Source organism: Struthio camelus, chromosome 2 (genome assembly GCF_040807025.1).
Source record: "Struthio camelus isolate bStrCam1 chromosome 2, bStrCam1.hap1, whole genome shotgun sequence".
NCBI lineage: Eukaryota > Metazoa > Chordata > Aves > Struthioniformes > Struthionidae > Struthio > Struthio camelus.
In genome coordinates this window covers 3745354-3764502 of record NC_090943.1, presented here as the reverse complement: position 1 = coordinate 3764502, position 19149 = coordinate 3745354, and the positions used below count along the sequence as shown (strand labels likewise).

At 47.0% G+C, this 19149-nt stretch overlaps 1 protein-coding gene across 1 annotated transcript in view; it reads right to left on the bottom strand.

Annotated features, from left to right (window-relative positions):
- Nucleotides 1–18481, bottom strand: part of OBSCN (obscurin, cytoskeletal calmodulin and titin-interacting RhoGEF) — a 212106-nt gene extending 193625 nt beyond the window's left edge. The window contains exons 1-2 of the mRNA XM_068934092.1: nucleotides 18408–18481; nucleotides 3705–4845 (exon numbers count right to left, since the gene is read on the bottom strand). Coding sequence (XP_068790193.1) covers nucleotides 3705–4836 — 1132 coding nt within the window. The 5' untranslated portion in view covers nucleotides 4837–4845; nucleotides 18408–18481. The remainder of the gene's footprint in view (nucleotides 1–3704; nucleotides 4846–18407) is intronic.
- Between the last annotated feature and the right edge of the window lie 668 nt (nucleotides 18482–19149).

The following is a 19149-nucleotide window of genomic DNA, read 5'->3' as shown; positions in this document are numbered from 1 at the left end:
CTGCATTTCCTCCTGCCTGCTCTTGGGCTTCTCATGGGCTGCCCATTTATTATTCCAGAGTCCAATTTTCCCTCTGCCAAATAAAAATGATCCAATGATAGTGAGAATATGGAGAATTTTTACAAAGGGAGCTAAAGGTGTACAGACAAGCTTCTAACCTTTGGTCGCACTCCCATGTAGTTCCTACTGTGGTCTTCCCTACTGTGGTTTCCAGTTTTCCCCTGTGCCTCCATATTTCTCAAGTTTCAATTCTTTTTCAAACCTCAAGTGTCACTGCCATGAGAATGGTCACCCAATGTCACTTCAGAGCAGAGGAAGAAAGAACTGGCCTCTACTAGTCTGTTTTTCCATTCTTCATCCTATTTGCCTCGCAACCTTTAACCTTTATGTAAAGTATCCGATTACTGAACTAGTCCCTCTGAATTCAGGGACCCAGTCCCAAATTCCTTTACTCAGATGAACCTTCCTTGGCCCAGGCCCAAGGATGGAGACCTGTACACTGTTCTTGCTAACTTTAAACATAGCCTAGGAACATCACATCAGCCTTCAGGAAATTCAAGTCATTTATTCATGTTCCTCCCATCCTCTCTGCTCTTCTGGAAATGACTTGTCCGATGAGGCTTACTCTTTGGAAGCATTTCCTAACTTCTTTTGCAGCTTGAATTTCAGCATATGGCTTGTGATTTTTACCCCTGCTGAAGACACTAGAATCCAGCACATTTCTGAATGCCACAGTCTCGGAGAGACTGACTCTTGGTCTTCCTTAATTGTGAGAGTGACCGTCTGCCCTGTAGCCTCTTCTTGGAGATTTACATCTGATTCACTGCACCTCATTTAGGAACAGTTCAAAAATCTCTTCTTTTTAGCTCAATGATCTTTAAGGCATGGGTTCAGCAAAGTGCTTACAAACGTGCTGCCGTCCCTAGGCTTAAAAGCTAGATTGACAGAGTATCAGAGGGCAGACTAGAAGAGGCTTGACCTGTGCTCAGTCCCATTCCCTGAGTGGCCGCTAATATCCACCTTAGAGACAGGATGCTGGGCTGCATGGGCTGCATGGCCTTTTTCAATGTTCTTACCTTCAACACACCCATAAATACCCTAATTCAGATTCTTCTGTTTAAATTATGTGCTGTATGCGAATCAGAATCCTACGGAGTATTAAACCTGTGAAACTTATCCTCGTAGGTATCTGCATCTATAGACACATGCTTGGGATACAGTATCACGGGCTGTATAAATAGGCTGTTACCTTTATAAAAACCAATGCAGCAGCATCATGCTGACAGAAGGTCACTGCCTGGAGAAATCAGCCCCTTCTGCATTACTGAGCAAAGAGAAGATTGTTTGGCAAGATGATCTGCCCTCAAAAACATGATGGCAGATGAGCTAATAACACATAATCAGTGGCATAAATAGCATATTAAAAACTCCCTTCATTGCTACATCGTTTGGAGCTGTGTCTTTGAAGGGCTGAGAAGGACTTCTGGTGGCACAAAGGAGAGTCATTATCCAGGGCCTAATTATAACCAACAAACACAGATTTTCCATGGCAGCCTTGGCCTAATCAGAAAACCCAACATGGCTCTACAGTAACAAAGAAACAGACCATAAACATTTCTGCTTTGTCCCTCTGACTCACAGCTGTCCCTTCACAATGGACATTGATAAATAACCTTTTCCCATGCTGCTTGCTCCCCGACCTGCTGCTTTGCCTGCTTTCCCCATCTCCTTTGGAACGGGTTGCACCCACTGGGATTAGTCAAATAAGCATGGGCCCTGGGGAGATGCTTGTCTTTGCAAGACAGGCACGGGGCAAGTAACGGCACTTGAGCCATCCGCAGACTGAACACCCACCCAAGGGCCGGGATCAGTCTTTTCCTTTGAGTCCTGTCTCATAAGAGAGTCAAAGCTTTACGGAACAAGCCAAATGCCTTTCCTGACACCACTCAGCACCTCCCACGGACGGCAATGAATGGGACTGTTGCCAGAGAGCTCCATGGATCAGATGTCTCTGATGGACACAGGGAATAAGTCATTGATGGGAAAGACAGTGAATGTGAAAGGAGAGGTCCAGAACAGGGAAAAGAGAAAAGCAAATAAAAGCTGAAGCTCTTGAAAATGGGTACAAGACACAGAGCCTTCCTACTCATTTGGATTTCTAAAATATTTTGCTGTCAGTCAGAAAAGTCTATTTTACCACTTGAGTTACAGAAGCAAAGCTTTCACATCTGAAAGTTAATTTATAGGTGCTGCTTGAAACCTTGCCGAATGGGAGAGTAGCTAGAAAATTTAGAACTTCCTTTGTAAAAATATTTCTGTCACATTTTTCCCACGGTTCTGAAGAACTTGCTTGAACCTCCACCAGAGTTGGGGGACTCTCTCAAGGCAAATTCAGATTTGCCTTATCACTACTGACCACAAAGGACAGAGGTGTCCTGGAACTGGTAGTTCTGGGAGCATATAAGGACTATAGGATATCCAGCAGCACAAGCTGGGAAAAGGTGGGTCATCCTGGAGAGAAAAACTGAGAGGGGGCTGTGATTAGAGTTGGGGTAAGTCTCCCAAGGGATCTAAGGCAGCCTGACACACTCAGCTTGCAGAGAGAAGTTTCTTCCAGGTACACATGAGGTTTGATTAAACTCTGGAGTGTAAGATGGGGCTTTTGCAGTCACTGAACCAAAGGATGGTAATAGATCTCATAGCTTACTATAAAACTAGACTGAAAGAGAGTTTTAGGGATCTAGTCTATTCCAGCTGCCACACAACCAGCCACTTCTACATCATCCAGCCCTCACTGATACTTGTTTATGCCCTTCTTATAAATTCTTAGTGATGAGGCTCTCTCTTTCCCTGGGTCATCTTTTCCAGTGGTTAACTCCCTTTACAGCTAAAGGGCTTTTCCTCACATCTAATCCACATTTCCCTTGATGCAGTTTTGCGGCAGAAACTTTGCTCATACTCCAGTAACCCCTGCAAAGATAGAAGGCTCAGAGGAGATGGGCAAAGACCACGTGCCCATGAAGCTCAGGGAAGATTAGGGAGTGACTGACCACAGCTGTTGCAAAGAAAGCTGAATTTATCTAGTACAAAGACGACTGGACCCTTTCTTTTACATAAACAGCTCTATCAGTTGACTAGATCAACTGACTACATCACAGTAGACCAACGGTTGTGTAAATGTTTCTTCCTTGAGTTAACCAAAAGATTGTGAATCTCTCCCTTAGACAGACCAGCACGGAGGGAGTGAGTATATGGCTCAGCTTTGAAGAGAGCAGGGGGCTTGAGCTGGTTTCAACCCACGTATTCCTTCCCAGTGACTGGGGATGCCCATCATTGTGATGGTGAGCATATCACAAAAACCGGTAATGAGATTCACATTTGTGTTGTGACTCAACTGTATATCCCAACTCATATATTCTGCTAAGTCTAACTTACACCTGTATGGTGATTTCTGTATATTGCTGTACCACTCGGCTAACTCAAAATCATAAACTAGTAAAATTGATATTAAAATTGAAGTAAAAAAATCAAAATCTTCAAACACTTAAATTTGATACTAAACATTACACCTTCTACATATGGAATATCTAGAAGAACCTGGTCAGAGAGCATTGGACTCTGACGCTCCCACACCAACTCAGGAGCACATTGGCTTTGTCTCCATGCAAGGCTACCCGCTCCCGTTAGCAAATGTAACCACCCACCTTTGACAGTGACCAGCACAGAGCTGTAGGTCTGGCCTGCAAGGTTGGAGGCTGTGCAGGTATACAGCCCATTATCCACCTGCTTGCAAAAGAGGATCTTCAGCACAAAGTTCTCCTGGTCATCCTCATAGATGACATGCCGCCGCCCTTCCAAAATGACCTCGTTGTCCTTCTTCCACACGATCTCTGGCTTGGGCTCCCCTGTCACATAGCAGCTCAGCTTGGCGTGTTTCCCCTCAGTCACGCTGCACGTGCGTGTTAGCGCCCCAAACATTGCGTTGCGGGCCCCTTTGGTGGTGAGGCCAGCTGCCCTCTCGTAATCCCGGGAGAGGCTGTAGCTGATGCCGGATAGCCCTTCCGTCATGGAATAAGACTGAGCGGACATGGAATCAAGAGCGCTGTGGACAATATCCGTCTTCCTGATCTCCTCTCGCCTCTTTTGCAAGTGAGACAACAAGGAGACGGTCTTGCCGCAGCTGGTGTCGAAATAGCTGCTGCTGCCCGGGTTATGAGAGCCCTGAGTTTCCACGACCAGTGCAGCAGAAGCACTGGCAGAGCCGATGGGATTCTCTGCTCGGCACGTGTATGTGCCACTGTCCCCGAGCCGGGTACACTGGATGGTGAGCGCGTTTGACTCCCCAGCGGACTCAATCTGGAAGCGGCTGGCATCAGCCCGGTTCCGGAGGTGTCTCCCATCTTTCTCCCAGTTCACAGCAAGGGGCGGGCTGCCCTGAACTTTGCATTTGAACATGGCATCTTCTCCCAAAGTTACTTTGATGGAGGTGGGTTTCTGGATGAAGTATGGGGCTGACTCTGTTACTGTGGTCTCCTCTCCAACTTTGATACTGACAGCTGCAAAAGCTTCCCCAATGGTGTTCTTGGCCCGGCAGATGTACTGGCCGCTGTCCTCTAGGCTCAGGTCATAGATTGTTAGCCGGTAGAGATCCCCATCTTCTGTAGTTTTAAACCTTCCTCCTGACTGGACTGGAAGTTTATCCTTTTCCCAGCTCACAACTGGGATGGGATTTCCAATGATCTGGCAACTCAAGGTGGCATCCTTCCCCACAGACACCATAAAGGCCTTAGGCCGGGTTAAGAACCGGGGAACTCCACTAAACGAGCTGTAATCCATCTTGGTTTCCTAAAGAATGAGAAAGAAAAATAGCGAGAGAAAGCAGATCAGATAGTGCAGGCAAAGAATTGCTACACTTTCACGGTATCAGGATGCTTGTCATCAACAAAAATCTAGTTCAGTGACATTTTAATTGTCCCTCTCGTTATGGGTGAAAAGGTCTTGGAACATTTTAGGTCTTACACATTTCTTAAGATTTCAGAAAGCTCAATGATGTGAATCTACTAAAGGAAAAGATAGCTCACTTCCCCACAGGGACGACTAGGTAAAATACCTAGTTCTTGGGAGTTTATACAGAAATAACATGATGGTCCCTTTCAACCTTAAAGACTTGGCAGTAGCAAAATGAGCAGCACTAATGCTGTATAATATATGGGCTAGTTTTGTAATCACAGAGAAGCAAACACACGTTATTTTCTGATACACATGTCTGCCCATCAAGATATCTTCTCCTTCACACTCATCTCTTCGTCTCTTTTTCCACTTCATTTCTCTTACTCTTTCCAACTTTTCTCTTTCCCTTTGCTTTCAAAATTCTGTTTATATGCCATCCTCCATCTCTCCTCTTGCCCTTACCCATCCCTAGGCCTTGCTTCTGTAAGCGTCACACGACAGAGAATGTCACATTCACACAGGGTTGTGGTAAACCCCTCTCCTCTAGGGGACAGCCCTTGGAAGGACATGCAGATGTGTCTGTCATGCATTACTGATGATACTTCCCTTTATTTCTAATTTCTATTCAGCATGAATTCAGCTATAGCAGCTTTCCCTCAGATGGTAGCCAAATGAGTACCCATCACTTACACGCAACCTTGTCTGGGAAGTCCGGACCAGACAGAGCTGCCGTGGGAATGAGTGTCTGTGCACACATATGGCTTGGAGCACGTACACCACATAGAACGAAGCTGAATCACTACCCCCGCCTTCTCCCTCTTGCTCATGTTCATGGCAGTACAAAGGAATGCAAAGGAACGGACAAGGGGAACGCACACTGCAATCCAAACAGGGCCCGATTTCTCCTGAAAGCCCCACGTGGCTTAGAGCTTCCTGGACAGATTTCTCACAACCCGCTTACTCTCAGCTGCTCTCAGAGCTTGCTGTTCACCAGCCTGTAGCTGTGTGATAGCATGGATCAGCCAAGGGGATGTGGCTTAAGCTGTGTTCAAAACTAAAGCTCAGGGCAATTCTTGTATTTTATGTCCTGAGAAAGTCAGAAGTGATCACTGGCACTAATCTTTATAGCAGTGTTCATACACACACACAGATTCCCAGTCCCTGTGCAGCCGGAGAGCAACACAACAGACAGTTCTGCATTTACAGTGCACACAGCACACTAGGCTGTTCACGTTTCTTCACTACTCCTTACATGGATTCCTGGTTGTCCTTTCTCTTGCTGCTGGGGTGAATCTACTTCCAAATCTCCAAGAGCGGAAGCCCTTTTTCCGTGCATTGGCTAGTATTTACCTTGATAGGTATAGCACAGGTAAAGGCCCTGTCTTGACCCCATTAGCACCAGTAACAACGCACCAGCTGAGTCTTCTTGGGAGTAAGATTAGGCCTGCCAAGAACACTCACTAAGGAGAGCAAGCTTCCCAGCTCCGAGCCTCTCTAGAAGCCTCACTCAGATGACTTGAGTACACTTCTCACCAAGCTACTATATTGCCTTGGCCTTACAGTGCCAGACACTTCTATCTCAGCAAGTTGCACCCCCTAATCTACATGGAAGTTCTCTACTTGGGGGTGATCTGCAATGCTGCTCTGATGTCTGTGCTTTTTCACCTTCAGAGTGCCACACAAAGCAAAATGCCCAGGCTACTGCATGTTGTAAGCAACTCAGAAAGGAAATAATAACCAGTCACTGTGACATAAATATCCTTCTTAATCCTGCAGCAGTTTGGCTTCCCTGCTGGCCACAGATCCACCCACTCTCTCACCCAATGACAGATGCCCTCACAGTCTCCCTCCACCTCCAGCATAAATGACTAATGCCAAAAAACCTGCACTTTCATTTCTTGATTCACCATTTGCACAGTGGTTTCATTACTTTTTCGATCCTCCTCCAATGAATCTGTTGCAATGTGTTAATGTTAATGTGCAAATCAGTGACAGCGCAAGGGAGGGGGCACTGGCTCTGCTACTGATCTGGTGTATGACCTTGGGGAAACTGCCTATTTTCCCTGTGCCTTGGTTTCCCTCCCCCTGTCTTCTTCACATCAGGGCAGAGACTATTGCTCAAATAGTGATATGCACAGTGTATATAGCAATATATTTGTAAGAGTATATGATAAACCATGAGTGCAAATAAACAGAAAATTACAACATAATTTTTCATTCCATTTACTCTGCTGAGGATTGGAAGACAAACAAGTCACCATAAAAATTAAATACTGGGAAAGTACTGGTACAAAAATCCAACACAGTATTCATTGTAATCATTATTATCATTGAAGATGGTATAACTGAACTAATCTTCAAAATTCATGTGGGCCACAGATAATATATAAGCCAAAAGTATAGTCTTCTGTTTATATTTAACAAGAAAAATACACACTACTTCCTATCCTATCCTTCACATACCGAAGAACATATGAAACTCTTAAAAAGTAGCTAAGGAGAAATACAGTGCATTCTGTTCATAAGCTTTACTATTTGGAATATATAGAACTATTTTTCCCTTGGTCTCAAACTAGTCTGCAACTCTGAATATAGCGTTTGCACTTCCTGGTCAGTCTTACCACGTTCAAGCTCTGTCTCTACGCAAGTCATTCGGCCTCTGTCTCCATTTATTTTAAAATATATTTTCCATAAACACTTGCAAAACTGCAAGAAGAGAACTTGGATGAATGGTTAGAAGATGCCTTGGGCTTGAACCACAGTATATTGAACTCAGTAGAAATTTCCACTGAAGTCTTCCTTTGAAGATTAGAGTCTTCTGCTTGTTTGGCACAGGACCACTTTAACGTTCTGTGTGGGCTGCTGGGGTTCTGGTTCCAACAGTAGTAATCACTATAGTAACTAAGAATTAACAACTAAAAACAGACTCAGTACTCGCATTGTAATCTTTCCCACCCGTTATCCTGAATTTCAAGCTGTATCATGTCAGCAAAGTACTTGGATCTGTCTTCAGAAGACATTGCCATGTCTCATCCTTGCTAGATCCCTGGTTGCTTCTGAGATGTGTCACACCAACTCATTTCCAGCTTCAAATCCATGGTGTTAAAAAGAGCAAAAAAGTTGCTCCATTTCTCCTTTTAACTGGGCTCTACATAACATGAAGAAGCGCCTGGAGCCCACAGATGGCTAGGGACACAAGAGCTGCCTGGCACTGTGCAGGCCAGTGACCTTCAGCAAACAGTGACTTCCCTCGAACCACTTGGGTGCCTGAGTGCAGACTTCCTCACCCAGGCGTGAGGAGACGCATGCTCGCCTAGAGAAGAGGCGTCCATTCTGTGGGTGTGTGGCAGCCACAGACAAGGCCTGTTACAGGCATCAGCACAAGAACGATTCTCACTTCCTAAAGTTCTTGCGCATCCGCCTCGCCTGCCCTGCTGGCGCTTTCCTTCCACCCACAGCCTGCTTGCTTGGATATGTCCCTACTCCAAATAGCGCCCAAGCAGCTTTCAGCCATTCATCGGTACTCAGCTGCTCTTATGCCATTGTGAATGGCCAGGCTGTCAAAGAAAAATTCAGGGATTAGTAAAAAAAAAAAAAAATATATATATATATATATATATATATATAAAATATGTTAGGAAAACAAAATGGGCTTTATTCCTTCCTCTTATTTATGTAATCATGAGAAAGGCAGTTGAACTTTTGTACCTCCAGTCCTTCTCTGAAAAAGGGGGTAAAAACAATGCCTCACTGGGTGCTGAGAGCATGACATCTAATAACATGCATCAAATCCTAATGCAAGGATGAAACCACAGTAAATGTAATACCTAGGAAGATCCTAGGAAGATCAAGCGGTTTGGGTATAGTTTATCTAGTCCTATCTATCTTACAGATTAGATGCAAAAAAATTACATCATATTGGATTAGACATACATAGATACATACACAGATTAGGAGTCGGACAGAGAGGATAGCCTTGCAGACATATTGCTGAAGGACAAGATTTAATTTTCTGCAGCATAACTTGTTAAACAATTTGCCTCTCTGAAATGCCTGTACACCAACGCACGCAGCATGGGGAATAAATAGGACGAATTAGAGATGCGTGTGCAGTTGCATGGCTATGATGTCATTGCAGTTACAGAGACATGGTGGGAGAGCTCGCATGCCTGGAATGCTATCATGAATGGCTATGTGCTTTTTAGGAAAGACAGGTCAGGAAGGCGAGTGAGGTGGTAGAGTTGTTCTTTATGTGAGAGAGCAACTGGAATATATGGAGCTCTGCACAGGGGTGGATGAAGAGTGAGCCGAGAGCTTATGGGTAACGATGACATGGTGGGCTAACATGAGTGACACAGTGGTGGGGGTTTACTACAGGCCACCTGATCAGGACGAAGTCATCAATGAGGCCTTCTACAGACAGCTGGAGGTCGATGAGGCCTTCTACAGACAGCTGGAAGTAGCCTCACGATCACAGGCCCTGGTTCTCATGGGAGACTTCAACCACCCTGACATCTGCTGGGAAGAGAAGACAGCTAGGCACAAACAGTCCAGGAGGTTCCTGCAGAGGATTGATGATAATTTCTTCACACGGGTGCTGGAGACGCCAACAAGGAGAGGTGTGCTGCTAAACCTTGTACTAACAAACAAAGTTAGTACATCACCATCTGGTTGGTGATGTGAATGTTAGGGGCAGTGCCTTGGCTGCAGCGAGCATGATATGGTGGAGTGCAGGATCCTGTGAGGAGGAAGCAGGGCAATAAGTAGGATCGCAACCCTGGACTTCAGGAGAGCTAACTTTGGCCTCTTCAGGGACCTACTTGGAGGAATCTCATGGGGTAGGGCCCTAGAAGGAAGGAAGCATCACCTCTTCCAGGCTCAAGATGGGTGCATCCCTCTGAGTAAGAAGTCCAGCAAAGTGAGCAGGAGACCTGCATGGATGAGCAAGGAACTCCTGACAAAACTCCAACAGAAGAAGGAAGCATGCAGAATGTGGAAAAGGGGACAGGCCACTTGGGAGTAGTATAGGGACACTGTCAGAGTGTGCAGGGATGCAACAAGGAAGGCCAGGGGCCATTTGGAATTCAATCTGGCAAGGGATGTCAAGGACAACAAGAAGGACTTCTTTGACACTGTTGTGGGGGTTTACTACAGGCCACCTGATCAGGAGGAAGTCATCGATGAGGCCTTCTACAGAGAGCTGGAAGAAGCCTCACGATCACAGGCCCTGGTTCTCATGGGAGACTTCAACCACCCTGACATCTGTTGGGAAGACAGCACAGCTAGGCACAAACAGTCAAAGAGGTTCCTGCAAAGCATTGATGATAATTTCTTCACACAGGTGGTGGAGACGCCAACGAGGAGAGGTGCAATGCTAGACGTTGTACTAACGAACAAAGAAGGTCTAGTTGGAGATGTGAAGGTTGGGGGCAGCCTTGGCTGCAGTGACCATGAGATGGTGGAGTTCAGGATCCTGCGAGGAGGGAGCAGGGCAATGAGTAGGATTGCAACCCTGGACTTCAGGAGAGCTGACTTTGGCCTCTTCAGGGACCTACTTAGGGGAATCTCACGGGGTAGGGCCCTAGAAGGAAGAGGGGTCCAAGAGAGCTGGTTAATATTCAAGCGTCACTTCCTCCAGGCTCAGGATCAGTGCATCCCTCTGAGGAAGAAGTCCAGCAAAGCGGGCAGGAGACCTGCATGGATGAGCAAGGAACTCCTGGCCAAACTCCAGCAGAAGAAGGAAGTGTACAGAATGTGGCAAAGGGGACAGGCCACTTGGGAGGAATACAGGGACATTGTCAGAGCGTGCAGGGATGCGACAAGGAAGGCTAAGGCCCAGTTGGAATTAAATCTGGCAAGGGATGTCAAGGACAACAAGAAGACCTTCTTAAATTCATCAATAGCAAAAGGAAGACTAGGGAAAACGTGGGCCCGCTGCTGAAAGGGGCGGGTGCCCTGGTGACAAAGGATACAGAGAAGGCAGAGTTATTGAATGCCTTCTTTGCTTCTGTCTTCACTGCTAAGGCCAGTCCTGAGGAATTCCAGACCTTGGAGAAAAGAGAGGAAGGCTGGAGAAAGGAAGACTCTCCCTTGGTGGAGGAGGATCAGGTTAGAGATCTTTTGTCCAAACTTGACATCCACAAATCCATGGGCCCCGATGGGATGCACCCACGAGTGCTGAGGGAGCTGGCGGATGTTATCGCTAGGCCACTCTCCATCATCTTTGAAAGGTCCTGGAGATCAGGAGAGGTGCCTGAGGACTGGAAGAAAGCCAATGTCACGCCAGTCTTCAAAAAGGGCAAGAAGGAGGAGCCAGGAAACTACAGGCCTGTCAGCCTCACCTCCATCCTGGGAAAGGTGATGGAACAGCTCATCCTGGAGGTCATCACTAAGCATCTGGAGGACAAGAAGGTGATCAGGAGTAGTCAGCATAGATTCACCAAAGGGAAATCATGCTTGACCAATCTGATAGCCTTCTATGACAGAATGACTGGCTGGGTAGATGAGGGCAGAGCAGTGGATGTTGTCTTTCTGGACTTCAGCAAGGCTTTTGACACTGTCTCCCATAACATCCTCACAGGCAAGCTCAGGAAGTGTGGGCTAGATGAGTGGACGGTGAGGTGGCTTGAGAACTGGCTGGATGGCCGAGCTCAGAGGGTTGTGGTGAATGGTGCAGAGTCTAGTTGGAGGCCTGTGGCTAGTGGTGTCCCCCAGGGGTCAGTCCTGGATCCAGTCTTGTTCAATATATTCATCAATGACCTGGAGGAAGGCACAGAGTGCACCCTCAGCAAGTTTGCTGATGATACTAAACTGGGGGGAGAGGCTAACACACCAGAAGACTGTGCTGCCCTTCAGAGGGACCTGGACAGGCTGGAGAGGTGGGCGGAGAGGAACCTCCTGAAGGTCAACAAAGGCAAGTGCAGGGCCCTGCACCTAGGGAGGAATAATCCCATGCACCAGTACAGGCTGGGGGTTGACCTGTTGGAAAGTAGCTCTGCCGAGAAGGACCTGGGAGTGCTGGTGGACAACAAGTTAAACATGAGCCAGCAGTGTGCCTTTGTGGCCAAGAAGGCCAATGGGATCCTAGGGTGCATTAGGCAGAGTGTTGCCAGCAGGTCGAGGGAGGTGATCCTGCCCCTCTATTCAGCCCTGGTGAGGCCTCACCTGGAGTACTGTGTCCAGTTCTGGGCTCCCCAGTACAAGAGAGACATGGCACTCCTGGAGAGAGTCCAGCGGAGGGCTACCAAGATGATTAGAGGGCTGGAGCATCTCTCCTATGAAGAAAGACTGCAAGAGCTGGGCCTGTTCAGCCTGGAGAAGAGAAGATTGAGAGGGGATCTCATCAACCTGTACAAGTATCTGAAGGGGGGGTGTCAAGAGGATGAGGCTCTTCTCCGTGGTGCCCAGCAACAGGACAAGAGGCAACGGGCAGAAACTGAACCGCAGGAAGTTCCATCTGAACATGAGGAAAAACTTCTTCCCTGTGAGGGTGACAGAGCATTGGAACAGGTTGCCCAGAGAGGTGGTGGAGTCTCCTTCCCTGGAGATATTCAAAAGCCGTCTGGATGTGATCCTGGGCAATATGCTCTAGGTGACCCTGCTTGAGCAGGGAGGTTGGACTAGATGATCTCCAGAGGTCCCTTCCAACCTAAACGATTCTGTGATTCTGTGATTCTGTGAAATACATCAGCAGCAAAAGGAAGACTAGGGAGAATGTGAATGGGGCGGGTGCCCTGGTAACAAAGAATATAGAGAAGGCAGAGCTGCTGAATGCCACCCTTGCTTCAGTCTTCACTGCTAAGGCCAGCCCTCAGAAAACCCGCACCCTGGGGACAAGAGAGAAAGTCTGCAGAAAGGAAGACTTGCTCTTGGTCGAGGAGGATCGGGTTAGAGATCATTTAGGCAAACTTGACACCCACAAATCCGTGGGCCCTGACGGGATGCAGCCACGAGTGCTGAGGGAGCGGGCGGATGTTATTGCTAGGCCACTCTCCACCATCTTGGAAAGGTCCTGGGGAACAGGAGAGGTGCCTGAGGACTGGAAGAAAGCCAGTGTCACCCCAGTCTTCCAAAAGGGCAAGGAGGAGGACTGAGGGAACTACAGGCCTGTCAGCCTCCCCTCCAGCCCTGGAAAGGCCATGGAACAGCTCATCCGGGAGGTCATCTCCAAGCACGGGGAGGACAAGAAGGGGGTCAGGAGCAGTCAGCACAGACTCACCAAAGGGAAATCGTGCTTGACCAATCTGATAGCCTTCTGATAGTCTGCCATCCCATCCTCCCAGGCAAGCTCAGGAAGTGTGGGTTGGATGAGTGGAGAGTGAGGTGGATGGAGAACTGGCTGGATGGCCGAGCTCAGAGGGTTGTGGTCAGTGGTGCAGAGTCTAGTTGGAGGCCTGGGGCTAGCGGTGTCCCCCAGGGGTCAGTCCTGAGTCCAGTCTTGTTCAATGTATTCATCAGTGACCTGGAGGAAGGCACAGAGTGCACCCTCAGCAAGTTTGCTGATGATACTAAACTAGGGGGGAGTGGCTGACACAGCAGAAGGCTGTGCTGCCATTCCGAGGGAGCTGGACAGGCTGGAGAGGTGGGCGGAGAGGAACCTCCTGAAGGTCAACAAAGGCAAGTGCAGGGCCCTGCACCTAGGGAGGAAGAACCCCAGGCAGCAGTACAGGCTGGGGGTTGACCTGCTGGAAAGCAGTTCTGCAGAGAAGGACCTGGGAGTCCTGGTGGACAACAAGTTAACCCTGAGCCAGCAATGTGCCCTTGTGGCCAAGAAGGCCAATGGTCGCCTGGGCTGCATTAGCAAAAGTGTTGCCAGCAGGTGAGGCCACACCTGGAGTACTGTGTCCAGTTCTGGGCTCCCCAAGAGAGCCAGAGAGACAAGAGAGACATGGCACTCCTGCAGCGAGTCCAGTGAAGGGCTGCTAAGATGGTGAGGGGACTGGAGCACCTCTCCTCTGAAGAAAGGTTGAGAGAGCTGGGCCTGTTTAGCCTGGGGAAGAGAAGGCTCAGGGGGGATCTCATCAATGTATACAAATATCTAAAAGGGGCCGGACTATTTTCAGTGGTGTCTAGCAACACCAGCGATGAGAGGCAATGGGCAGAAACTGAACCACAGGAAGTTCCATCTGAACATGAGGAAAAACTTCTTCCCTGTGAGGGTGACAGAGCACTGGCACAGGTTCCCCAGAGAGCTTGTGGAGTCTCCTTCCCTGGAGATATTCAAAAGCCGCCTGGACACAATACTGTGTAATGTCTCTAGATGACCCTGCTTGAGCAGGGGGGTTGGACTAGATGATGTCCAGAGGTCCCTTTCAACCTTATCCATTCTGTGATTCCGTGGTAAGCAAATACACTAATTCAGATTTGTTTTGGGTACTTAGAAACTCCAAAAAAAAAAAAAAGTAAATCTCTGCAAATGCCATCTTGGAAGTGGTCAGACTGACAATAAAACATGAATAAGCCTAGTAAATGCAAGCACCCTTTCCAATCACTGACAAGGCCTCCTGCTCACTCCTCTCCGCACTGCTTTCAGTCTCTGCCCTACACCTGCTTCCCCACAGCGAGTTAGCAAGCCCCTAGCAGTGGAAGCAACTGGAGACTGTTCAAGAGATACTTCATCTTGGGCCACCTTGCTGACTTCAGGGCCAACGGCAGGCCTCAAGGCGAGGCAAATTACCACCCTGCACCATTGACAAGAGTTGCAGAAAGACTTTTGATGCATTCATGGGATGATTTCCTCCTGCACAAAGCTTATCCATTCTCTTAGCCCATGGAGCAAGGCACTGCCCTGTTTATTAAATGTCACCCCTTGTATAGGCAGTGCCATCTGTCTCTTGACCCCCTGTGATTCACTGTGCTGTGGTGGCTACAGGTTGGTTTCATGTTGCTTCACCAATTTTGAGCAGTATTTGCAAAGCCTTAAACAACTCTAAAGCTGTAAGGCTTTACTTTAAGGCTGTAGCAGTCAGCAGCCTGTGATGATGCTCTTTGGCATGAGGCAGGACAGAGGTTGCAGGTTATTCTCTGCTGAGGCCTTTCCATTCAGTGTTTAGAAGGGAAATCCTGTCCACCATGACTTTGGGCAAAGGGCAGAAAACACTGTGCAATCCACCTCATAAAATGTTCCCAAGACAAACATGACCACACGTAGCACACCTGTGTAATCAGAAACTTTGAGGATATAAAGCACATATGAGGACAGATGCCTAAATCTAAGAGACTACTAAAGACAAAATACAAATCAGGAATAATGAGGTTCTCTCAGACACCTCCTAGAGGCCTAAGATCAGTCATATGCCTGTTTGCTTATTTTCTCAGTTAGCTTTCCTTCTTTCTTTGCCAAATCTCCAGAGGTCCCTTCCAACCTCAACCATTCTGTGATTTTGTGAAATCAGCTGTTGGTTTAGGGTCTTTTTCTTGCCTTTAGAGTACATGTTTCCTGGACTTTCCACAATGACAATTTCTACAAACTTCCACTCCTCCTCCTCCTCCTAAGATGAAAGGTAAGAATGTCTGGGAACCTCCTGACTCCAGGACCTGGGCTTTCAGAGAAAATCGCTAAAACAGAAAGCTTCAGATAAAAATCAAGACAGCACTTATTACTGTAGTTTACATGATATAACTGCGTGCCCTGTTCCTTCTCAAAACATCAGGAAACTGCACGAAATATCTGTGGGTGGGAAGGGAAGCTAACAGATCTTGAAATGGGGAGTGCTGATTTCCTTTGATGTTCACAGAAGTACTGCTAAGAGCAAACTGCAATAATCCAGCTGCCTTATTACTTCTCAGTCTCCCAGGGAATGGACTAACTTTAAAAACAAATAGCTTATGTATTCTGTGTCAGCTGCAAGCTTGATGACTCACTTGGGCAATGATGGATGCCTACAAACCATTACGCTAGACAGAATGCTTTAAGGGTGAAACACACACCAGCACACCCAGTGCTATATGCCCACTACATCTCTAAATCAGCCATAAGTAGAGATTTGCACAGATGCACTAATCTGAGATGGCAGTTTATTTGATGCCCATTTTATCAGAGCAGAAGTGTATCTGTCACTGAAGAGCGAGACTCTGAGCTTAGCTTGGGCTACTCTAAATTCCACTTCAGTGAGGAACGACAGATTCTGGCATGTTCAAAGGTCATTTGATGAGCAGATGAAAGAGCTTTTGGGGGTAGTTTGGGGGATCTGTCTGCATACTTTGAGGAGTTCTGTTGGCTGCAGAGGACTCTTGTGAACCTGCAATAAGCTCACCTTATTGCATAAGCTTCTAACCACTTTCAGAATGAGGCTCATCTATTCCCTCCATAGTAAGCCAAAGTTCACAAGAGATGTTAGGGGAAATTTTGCAGCTGGTCAATGGCTAACAAGAAGCGGTGTTAAATTTTGAGTATCGCTCAGCAAAAAGATGACTAAAGCTCAAAGCAAAGCAGTCTGTCAATTATGACCTTCAGGGTAGGGCTAAATATGCACCAATTATCTAGGAAAGGACTTTCATCACCTCCTGCTCTTGGTATTAACCCTTTATCAGTAACTTGAATATTTCCAGTGACTGATAACATACAAAAGATCAGACAAATCATTAGAAAATACTAGCAGGAAACAAGTGTCATTCACACGGTTTTTGTGCACTATAGAGCAATGCACTCAGATCCCCTTCCAGTCACGTAAGAAAGCATATTCTTCACACAAAGCATGGGATACCTAAACCAATTAGACTAATTACGTGGTTAAAGCATATACTTATCTCTCCTGCTAGATGCAGAGACAGAGCTATTTCTCATAAAACTCATCCCTCTATTAACCACCGGGTCAGTATTCACTTTCCTTCTAACCCATCAATAGTTTAAAGAACTGCCACGCAAAGGAACAGACTTCTTCCTACTCGGGCTTTGCTCCAGAATAGGGGCTTCACCTGGGATTTCATCCTCAATGGAGCTACAAAGCAACCCCAGAAACTTCTAAAGGACTAAGACTGCTGAGATGAGTCCCTCTGATGGTAAGTGATCTAGTCCTTTTATCAGCTTTCTGAACCTGAAGATACCATGGCTGCTCTCATAGTGTGTAAATAATGGTTACAACACAGGGGAAGTCTCATGCACATAGCAATGCTCATTCCTGGTCTGTGGGGCTGAGAAGACAGGATACGAACAGACAGTGAAGACAAATTCTGGGGTGGCCACCCTGGGGCAGAATAAGAGTTTGCAGGAACTGCTGTCACTATTATCAATCCTGGCTGGTTTCATCACAGATTTCACAATTTGGATTTTGCTTAAAACATAGCTCCTGGAGGTGAGTGGCTACGGCAGAGTCCCAGGTTTAGGTACACCCTAGTGCCTCTGTCAGATTACAAAGACTGATAGCTTGAGTCAGGTGATCTTTAGAGGTTCAGAAAAAACCTTGCACTGATTTATTTTACTTCAATGGTCTCATGGTTCAGAAGATCAGGCTGGCCCTACTATAATATAGCTATACTAATATTTACGTTACCTCTCCGCACACAACCCTGCCCTGTCTCTCCCTCAAACATGCATTGCCACGAATAAAACAGACTCTTGCCAGCACTGAACTAAGCAATCTCAACTCTTAAATCCTTTGTCAGCAGCAGTAATAGAGAAATAAACTTGTTTATCTTAAGATAGTAACACTGCCTTGAGTTTTAGTGTGTGTGATTTCCTGTGTGAGGCAGTTGGAGGATCACAGCTCCCAGAAGGATGAAGAACTCCCTCTGTGACAATTAGCTGCAAGGCTCTGGCCTAAATGCTTGTATTTTAACAAGTGGATGTCATTGTCATTACAGCCACTCCACCACATTGAGCTGTAGGGCTGAAAATAGCCTCAGCTGTCGAGCTCCATCTCTCCCCATCTCTCGTCAGAGCCATTTGTAGAAATGTGAGGAGGGTGGGGGGTAGCAGTTTGAATTGGCATTGACACTGCAGTAGGGAGAAGCTCAGAGGGAAAAAAAAAGTTCTCGCTGAAGAGAAAAGCAGCACTGAGATTATGCCCTGGAAATAAAACATTAAAAACAACAACAACAAAAAAACACACACTCCTTGCTGCCACCTCTCTGGAGGAACCATTTTTCCTTCAGGCTCTTCACACCCTGCTATCCACAATCTGGGGACAAAAACAATCACGTACAATCAACTGCAAACCTGTTTTTACTCTCTTCTCCTCTCTTTTGGAAGCTGTTCTTCGCTCTTTTGATAAAATGTCCAGAAGCAGTTAAGCAAAGCAATCCATATTTGGATCAGACCAGAAGGAGGTCAAAATTACTCTCTATACTTTCAGGTCTATCTTCAAATGTCTTTCACAAGGCAAGACATATTCCAGCATAGTAACACTGACATAGAAATAACTGCACTCCTCCCTCACTCATGAGCAACTCCCTCCACTTTCTCTTGGCTACCGGAGTCCCCAGCTCTACCTATCTGTAGCTGAAGGTTTAGAGCTTACCTGGAGTCTTGTCAGAGTCTGAGGAGGAACAAAGCTCTGAGCAGGGTAAGAAAAAGCCGATTCCTACTGAGATGACACAAGGGGGAAGGGGGAAAAGGGGAGCAGAGGACATGGGAAGACCATGCTGATTTTAGTTCCCCCCTTCCCCCTCCAGTAAAATAAAACAGAAACCCCAGCGACGGAAGGGACGTGCAGCAGAAGGTCCCCCCAAGTCCCCCTGCAGTGCCTTTGCTGCGCGGGGTTAGGCTCTGCCACCCCCCCTCCCCACCCCTCCTCTCCCTTGTCCTCCTCCAGTCAAATTGCTGACATGCTTTGCTTTCCCTCCGCAGCCCAGCTCCAAAATAGCTCTGGGTGTCACTTACCGGGGAGATTAAGTTTCCTGCAGGAGAGAGGCAAAAGGGCATCGTTTTAGGGAGTCACTGGGGTGGAGAGAGTCCAGCCACAAGGGAAAAATATCAGAGGTGTGTGTGTGTGTTGGGTGGTACAGGGGACAGGCTGCGGTGACAGGAGGGGTCAGATCTGCTTCTCAAGGGTTCATCCCAGAGCCAAAAGATAAATGTGACATAGGGACTCAGGAACAGGCAGCTGCCCATTTATCAGCGTTACACACTGCTCCTCACAAGAGAGGAACTCTTTTTCAAAGACATCAAATCAATACTAGGTTTATATATAACCTCCCACGAAAAAGTTGTTACAATGGTGATTAAATAGCAAGTGAGTAAAACCAAGCGCGTTACTCCCT